At 38.2% G+C, this 8,962-nt stretch overlaps 1 protein-coding gene across 1 annotated transcript in view; it reads left to right on the top strand.

Moving 5' to 3' along the window:
- The window catches only part of lrrc75a (leucine rich repeat containing 75A), an 81,371-nt gene extending 73,965 nt beyond the window's left edge, over window positions 1-7,406 (top strand). Inside the window, exon 5 of the mRNA XM_085380228.1 lies at window positions 528-7,406. Coding sequence (XP_085236354.1) covers window positions 528-1,133 — 606 coding nt within the window. The 3' untranslated portion in view covers window positions 1,134-7,406. The remainder of the gene's footprint in view (window positions 1-527) is intronic.
- Window positions 7,407-8,962: the final 1,556 nt, after the last annotated feature.

The raw sequence follows: 8,962 nt of genomic DNA on the forward strand, positions 1-8,962 counted from the left end.
TTACTATTTTATATACTCAGATCCCTCAGATGTTAGGAGTGTCTGAAGCTGCTTACTATATACTTCTATTTGACAAAGGAAACTCCAGAAAAGTGGAAACTGTTGCTTAAACCAAAATAAATTTAGTTTTGAGCCTTTGATAGCGCTACAATATAAAATTCAAGTCACTAATAATCCTTTTTGCAAAGTATTTTTCACTAGTGTTCAGTGCTGAAATCAGTCTTCCAGTAGTTCCTGAATGATTCCAGGTTTCCACCTTAACAACTAAGGCTTTTTATCACTTAGCTAGAGCAGCTTGGTTTTTCTTTCTTCAAAACATGGGTAAATAATATCTGAGAGAAAGTGACAAATCAAAAAATATTTTCTGTGATCTAATCTGATGTTAGTTTTTATTTGTTTCTTTCTTTGAAATTTATACTAACAGACTGACCAATTTGAGGATTTTAGCTTGATTTGTTGCATTTATATTGAAAATACCTATTGAACATAGTGCTTATACTGCAACATGGGAATATTGTTTTCCTCAGGATCCGGGCAGTTTTCCAAGCGTGACATGGATTGACCTGGGCAACAATGTGGATATTTTCTCCTTGCCGCAGCCCTTCCTGGTCAGCCTGAGGAAGCGCTGTCCCAAGCAAGGCAACCTGCCCACCATCCAGGAGTTTGGAGAGAGCCAGGCCAGCGACCCCCCTGAAAGGCTACGGGGTCTTGGGGAAGAGGAGGAAACAGACGACACCAACCGGACTGAGAGCATGGGCGAGCTCCGTTCGGAAGTAGAGGAAGAGCTGGATGGAGAGATGGAGATAGAGGAGATGATGGAAGAGCTGCTGGACTTTGACAGGGAGGTACAAGGGAAGGAGGATGAGGAGGAGAGCATGTGGACAGTAGGGGAGCACAGGAAAGGAGGGGCGAGGAGGAGAAAGAGGGGAGGGGATGAGGAGGAGGAGGAGAAGAAGGAGAGGGTGGTGCAGAGGAGAGAGGAGCGCCCAAGGAGGAGGACAAGGGCAGTGATGGCAGAGTACGAGGATGACACACAGAGCTGTTCGAGCCAGTCGCAACACTCATCTGGGGCAGTGGAGCCAATGAGAGTCGAGGAAGACGAGTTTACCGACCAATCAGAACACTTTACCTGATCGGTCCCCACTACTCGGTTTATGTTTTACTTCCTGTGTCTACTTCTACATGGAAGGGGGCGAGAGAATTCTGTGGCTAAAAATGCTGCAGTGCTGCATAAATGTGCCACTCGATGTCCCTCCCCTGATCTGATTTGTGACCAATCACAGCTTCAGACGATGACGAAGTGGCTGCTGAACTGAAACTCAAGCCAATCCCCAGCAGGAAGTGTGTTTTACCTTAGCTGTCTGTTGTTTAAAGTACTAATAGACCACAGATGCTATTGCATAGTATAGACTGATAAATTATATCGGACGAGGCTTTCATGTATAGAATGTTAATCTATATTCAGGTCCTTCCTCCTTGTAATCCCAGTAATACCTACATGTGCCTGTAACACGTCCCATTCCTGGTTAAAAGAAAAAGTAATCAGGGCCTTTATAAGGAAATGTTTTTGCCAAAAACTACAAGTGGAACTGTGTAAAAGGCCCACGTGGGTCAAAGGCCAGCCTGATGGATCGGAAGATCTCCTTTGTAGAATCCAGTTGCTGCTTAAGAAATGTGATGTGAAATTTGATGAAGGTGAAATTAGTAAGCTAAAAAACCACCCTGATAATAGCTAGAGCAATGAGTGACTCTGGAAGAAGAAGCTCCTGTTTCCAAGGCTATGCAAGGGAGAATGGGTAACGATGAGCCAGCTTTTACTTGAGTCAACCTTTAGCTAAGAGGAGTAATAACTTCAGGAAATTATATCTCGCCTGAAAACTTATCAGACGTAGCTAACTCAACTAAACAACAAGATATTTCATCTCAAAATGTGGGAAGTTGAGCTTAAAACAGATGATGATCCATCTGAGAAAATAGTAACAAACCATTCTTCTAACCCTACGTGTAATTATTTAGAATTAGATCTCAACTCCCGGTTATTAAATAGACATTACAGCTTTTTTTGTCTATAGTGCTAAAAGATGAAGATACTCCGCTGTCCCTCTTAAGGAAAAGCTTAAATTGGATGAAAGCTTTGTTGCTTTGAGGGTATTTTCATTGTTTTTCATTTTCACTGTCATGACAAAAAGTTTTGGAGGTGGCACAACAAATTTATTAAGTTTTTGAAACATATTAAATCTTTATAATGGTTCTTCACTGTATCAAAGAAACATGAAAAATAAACTAAATAAAAAATGAAGCAAATGAAAACAAACCCAGATCTGTTGGCCTCAACTGTACAATATCAACTTTTGCATTAAAAGTTAACAACATTTAACATAAAACACCAATATAGTCAAAAATATAGTAAAAAAACAAACAAACAACAACTCTGTTTAAGATAAAATATTCCTGTGCCCCATACAGATAGTTATAAAATCACTGGTTTAATTAACACATATCTACACCAATCAAACTCTAAACACAGCATAACCGATATAATGATCAAAACTCTACTAAACTGAGGATTTGATCCATTACCTGCATCTTTATGATTGTTATTTCAGAAGTAATAGCTAAATGCATAACTCTTGGTATGCAGGATGAAGTAGAGTAAACTTAATCTAATGTAAGAAAACCTCAAAACTATAATAAATTAGGTTAAATTAACTACTGGCTCATCTTATCCCTTTGTCCCCTGCAGTGGATAGAAGTGTTAACCTCATTGCCATGCGTCCCAAAGCCAAGTGCTGAAATATTTAGTAGCCTTTTTCCTCATAATCCAGGTCATGCTTCACACTGCGGCGCTGTACACTAGAGTGCATCACACGCTTACAGTGCTGTGTTTGTATATAGGTCGCTGCTATGCTGTACGCTGGGTTACAACACAATATCCTTATACAGTATGTAGCTCTCACCTGGCTTGTGCATTCTCTCCATGTGTCACTTATAATCCCTGCAAAGCTTTAATAAACTGTATTTTTAGATGTACAGTACATATATATATGTACTGTACTGTACATATATACATATATATATATAAACTAATCATTTTTATCTGACAGATTTTTTAGATTGTAGATTAGCTACTTCACAAGTACTATCACTGAATTCAAGAATTTGTATATTTTAAGGGGTTTGCAGTAGCAGTATTCATGTTTGTGAATAACTCTTGAAGGAAGAGCTGACCCAGTTTAATGACTGTCTGATCACTGAAGACAGAGTCTGTCCAGGTAAGGAATATTACACTGGAGCAAAGTAAATGTCACCTTAAAACAGTCAAAATTGCAAACTTTTTTTTTCTCTCAGACCGTGGCCCTAGGTGCTAATACGCTCACCTTTGGAGCTGTTTATGTGTGTATCATAGCAAATGAAGGCTTTTTGTGATGTACTGCTTTGCAACATCATCATAAATTAGCATAAACACAGCTGGATGCATTACAGAGCTATCTTGAATCACTAGCTAACAGCAGGGGTCTGCATAATAACAGAAACCCTGCCAAAGATATAGAACTGGCTGCGCTAGTCACAAAAGAAAACTCTATTGTAATTCTTTTTTTTAATTATTATTTGTAGAGTTGTTCAATTGAAAGGCTTTGAGAAGTGAGAGAGGCTAACACTGATGTTGTTATGAGACTGTGCTGAAGCTCTGATGAACAGAAAGCATGTGGACAGTAAAGCATGAAAGGAAAGGGCCTGATCCCAGTTTCCAAACGAATAACCTTTGAAGCCTGTCCCTCTAAGGGCGTGAGGCCTTAATGTAGACCTAATTGTTTTTCCCTAGTGTCCCTATTGCCTACATACAAGTTTTAAAGATGAGGTCAGAGTATGCAGACCCTTTCCAAAAACTTAGAATATCATGGAAAAGTTTATTTATTTCCATAATTCCATTCAAAACGTTAAGCTTTCAGGATTATAGATTCAGATCCCGCAACTTAAACCATTTCAAGTACTTAGTTGTTTATTTGTACGTTTGTAAATTTGGGCTGATGTCTTCATAGTATTCTAATTTTTTGAAATCATGTTTTCATGGATTTCATGAGCTGGAAGCCCAAATTATGTACAAATAAACAACTAAGTACTTGAAATTGTTTAAGTTGTGGGCCCTGAATCTATAATCTATGAAAGTTTAACGTTTTGAATGGAATTATGGAAATAAATAAACTTTTCCATGATATTCTAAGTTTTTGGAAAGGGATTTACTCATATTTACAGATATTTACAGCTCACGTTTCACACTGCTTTAAACACTCAGTTTTAGATCAATTTTTCTACTCTTGGTTCTGTATGTGTATTAGAGTGGATACCCCTTGTATGGTCATCTCAGGCACAGTTCTGATGTGAGCACAAAGGTCCCACCTTGTTGTTTAGATCTTCTATTGTTATCTCAGAAAAATGAACTGAGTAGCTACACCAAGACCCAGGATGTTATGGCTTAGTCACACTGGTCATTTAGTGATTGTATGAAATCTTTTTGCATTCGGTGACCAGCTGCAAGTTACTTTGATCATCAGCTGGTCTCCCAGAGACTAAGCACACAACATCCTCAACATCTGGGTAAATGCTTTCGATCATAGGGCGACTGCACAGGTTGCCTGATGGGAGGCAACCTGTCTCCAAGTAATCAAAGTCCAATTCAGACTGGTTGCAAATAGACATCTATTTTTTAAATACAGGAAGAGAACACATTACAAGATTACGATCTGAGTCACTCTGGACCAATGAGTGAAACTCATGTGTAATGCATTTTGTTGCAATAAGGGACTTGACTCAGCTGGTTGCCAACTAGTAACCAGATATTACTGTGGTTGAACTGCTGTCCTGCAGCAACTGCATCTCGATCTGTTTCTGAATTTCTGGTTCAAACCTGTGAGGTACTGGCTGAACTCTGAAGCTAATGTGAATTTCTGTTTAAGGTGAAGGTCTGTGTATGTAAACAGCAACAGAATTGACATTTTCACTAATCTATCACCGTTGTTTGCTGTATTATCACAAACAGATTGCATGTAATTGCCAACTTGACCCCATTCAGTCTCAATCTGATAACAGACTGACTCCATTTTATTGCTGTTTTATCGCAGCGCTAAAATAGCTGCAGGTTCAGGTGATTCTAACGTAAGAGTAAATGATACTTTTTCTCATCCAAAATGTTTTAGCAGATTAATTAATACTGATACAGATGAAAAAAAAAAAGCAGTGCCAAATTTCGCCAAATGGATAGCATTTAGAGAATACCCCACTGACACCTGAAACTGTGTCCAACTCAATATGAAGGCTTGATATGACCTGTGCAGCTTCCTTCTGGAAAAAAACAGAATCAAATCAGAACTGAATCAACAGCAGTTTCAACAATAAAAGATTTAGGTGTCTTATTAGAGACAAAAAAGAGGCTAATGTAGTCTTTAGAAGCTCATTCCCTCTGATTCTGCACCCCTAGTATTTCTTATTTTTAAATCTTTAGCCTTCAGACCTAACAGGTGGCGACTCGAGGGGCATCACCTGAGGACACATATGCAAACCTTAGCGGTTGAAAATAGAAGCCAAAAACCGCATTTACCACATTTCCTGGAGTGACCACTGGTTCTAAACATAAATAAATCCCACTGCCCCCCATGTTAAACTTTACCTCAGAATTAACCATGTTTATAGCCTGGTATGGAAACATTTTGGTCTGTACAGATACTCATTTGGATCTGACTAAGGCTTAAAGTTGGTGGCTGCTAAATGTACTATAGTTGATAGCTTCCTGCTAATCATCACTTTACCTAATTCCACTTCCTGAATTGGACCTCTTTACCATGTTTGTGCTGTTAATGTCTTTTCTGGAAGTTATTGAGTTGCTGTGTGGCGCAAAGAGTGACATCCAAGACACGAATGCAGTTTGCCTATTATGTTAGCTACCATTGCTGATAACTTAACTCATAACTAAACCGCCACCCGCTCGTCATTCCTGGCTCTAAAAATGTGGCACAGCTAGAGCCAAAATGCAAATGTTGAGGTTTTAAAATGCAGAGTGTGGAAACCAGTGGGTGAAGTCACCGGTGACCATGTCCATCTTTTATATAGAGGTCTATGGCCTTTATTACTGAAGCCAAATAAAAGCCCCAAGACCTGTACACAGATATAAGTGTATAAAACAAGTGCATCTTCCCTTTAATACTCACCAGGAGCTTTTACTGTAAGACAAGAAACTAATGAAAAGCATTGAAATAAGCAAATTCAGCCATTTAGCAATTTACCTCATACCATAGTGTGTTCAGCAGTAATAACATGATACTTATAGGTAACCAACATGTCACACAAGCTGCTAGCTGCTCCCTTTTACTACATTAATACAACATAGGCTGTAAAAATTCAGTGGTAAATCAGTGGAATCTAATTACAAAGAGAAGCATCCCTTTAATGCATCTTTACAAGGAGCTAGTATTCCATTGTCCCTGTAAAACCACTTTAACCAACAGCGCGTTAATACGAACCCTTTAAACAGAGGCAGATGTAAAGCATGTGACACTGAACTCACACTGTTGAAGTCCGTCCTTGAGAGCCACATTGAACTTATTTTTAGCAATTCTCTGTATAGAGTGTCAAATATTGATTGTTGTACAGTGAGTTCAGTTTGTGGTATGTAAAGCATCCACTGGCTTTGTGTACCACTCGTGGTTTGGACTCCATTCTTGGGGTAAGAGTCTTGCTGAAGCTTGCGAATTTACATTGGCTGAAACATGTCTTTGACTGACTGCAGGAGAGAGATATGTACATCATTTTGTCTGCTTTTATGTTGAGGTCATGGGAAATCAAAGCAAAGGGAAATCAAATTAAGCTGATATGCTCATTTGAAGTATTTGAATATATACATATGTAAAGATTCTTCAAACTTGCTTGTCAGAAACTCTCATATTGTTCAGCTTTACTTTCTTCAGCCCTGAGTAAGCAAACTGGTTGAAATTGTGGCCATATGTCTATAGTTTGGTGATTTGTCCTTCCCCTTGCTCTGTACAACTATCTACTCATTGCCACGTGCAGCATGACCTGTCCTTTTGATGCAAACTGTGGTTTTCAGCTTGTGGAGCTATAAATGTTTCCAGTGACAAGACGATGTGAAGTCCATGCGTACGTCTTGTCCAAGGACTCTTGCTGCTTTATTGTGAGTTGTAAAAAGAAACATGGAAATTTGAATTTGAAGGTATGGGTGTCTGTAGCCTTGAATCGTTTATGATTCTTTCCTCAGTATCAGTTTTTCTGTCTATAGCATATACCTCTATGATATTCTCCATGTTCCATTTGTCCCAAAGTTTCTTTGTTTTCATGCCACTTTATCACGGTGATCCTTTTAAAGGAAAACTCATTCATTTCATTCAAATTTAAGATGAAATTGTAAAACCTGATTGTCTGCTGTTTTGCCATGGATCTTATCAATAAATTCTCTGAAGGGAAAAACCCTGCCTTACTCTTACGTTTGTGTTTTCCTCATGTGTTCATGTGTTAGCTACAGCAAATATTTGTAGGACACATCATACATACATCTGACGCTATAATACTATAGCATATTAACATGTGGATAACTGTTATCTGTGCTTCTTAAAGTGATTTATATTATAAACAGTCATCAAATGATGTGCCAGCAGAACAACAGGAAAAACAATGGGCTTGTTATAAACTCTTTCTTGTTATCAAGTCATTAACAGCCAAGTCTTTACTAAATGGTCATGGCTTTTCCCCTGACAGATGAATTTATACTTGCATATTAATAAATTCACAAAATACATGTTCTAATAACTCATTTGATATGCATCTATAATGATCCAAAAACACAGCATGGTGCAGTTGTAAACAAATGTATTCTATCATATGTCTGGGTTAGGGTTAGCAAGTGCACTGTGGTGGATTAAAAGGTAATAAATGACACTATAATAAAATCCATTTGTGTCAGCATCCTGAAATTGTTTTAACAAAGCTAGCGTTTTGCTTCCAAGGAGCAAAAGATAGCAAAAGGGAACAGATTTATAACATTTTAAAAGTGGTCTTGAGCAATAGTTCTCCAGGTTTTCTGGTGGTCTTTCAGATTTTTCTTTGGACATTGACTGCTTTTTCACCCATTTTCAGTCCAGTCCTTGAAACTTACCATTCTCAGAGGAATGTGTTTTGTTCTTTAAACCACTTAACACTGACCTGTAAGTCATGCATAAAGAAAGCACCTGTCTCTAGGAATGAACTAGTGCAGTGTCTACACCTTATTTGCTCTAATTTCTTTAGTTGACCCAATGAAAAAAGCCAAAATAATAACTCAGTTTGACAGGCATGAAATAGTATTTTTGCACTAACGTGGAGATTTCCAAAAGACTTGGTGTATCTCGGTGTGTTGTGCAGTGTGACCTTAAAAATATGAGGAAACCTTACAAGTGGAAGACATAAGGAGAAGTGGCAAAACATTGCTGAAGCAGTGTGGGATCATCTTAACATAGACCAGAACAAAAGGCATCCAGCATCCAAAGAAGAGCTTTGAATGTCCTTCAAGAAGCCTGGAGAATTGTTCCTGAAGTCTACTTAAAGGCCGACAAGAAATCGGCCTTAGAGAGTTCAGACTGTGTTGAATCATACCAAACATTGACTTTCAAGCTTGTTATAATTGTACAGACTGATTTTGACTTATATGCTGTATTTTTTTATTTATGTCTGCACATTTCAATCAGTCTTTGTACTCATTTCCCATTTTCTTCACAAAACACAAAGAAACGGGAAGAGGTGGCTCAAGAGCTTTTGCACAGTAATGTACTGTAGCTTTAAATTATAACATTATATAAAAGTTGAAGAGACATTTGCTTTGCCAATCAATTCTTTTTAAAAAACAATGCCTATTTTGTATTTCATATCTTTTTGGCTGATAGTGGAGATAATTTCCCATGTGTCCAGGCGTCAGACACTA

The sequence above is a fragment of the Rhamphochromis longiceps genome, linkage group LG14 (genome assembly GCF_057381845.1).
Source record: "Rhamphochromis longiceps isolate RC_006_pf linkage group LG14, R_longiceps_female_GT1.1, whole genome shotgun sequence".
Lineage (NCBI taxonomy): Eukaryota > Metazoa > Chordata > Actinopteri > Cichliformes > Cichlidae > Rhamphochromis > Rhamphochromis longiceps.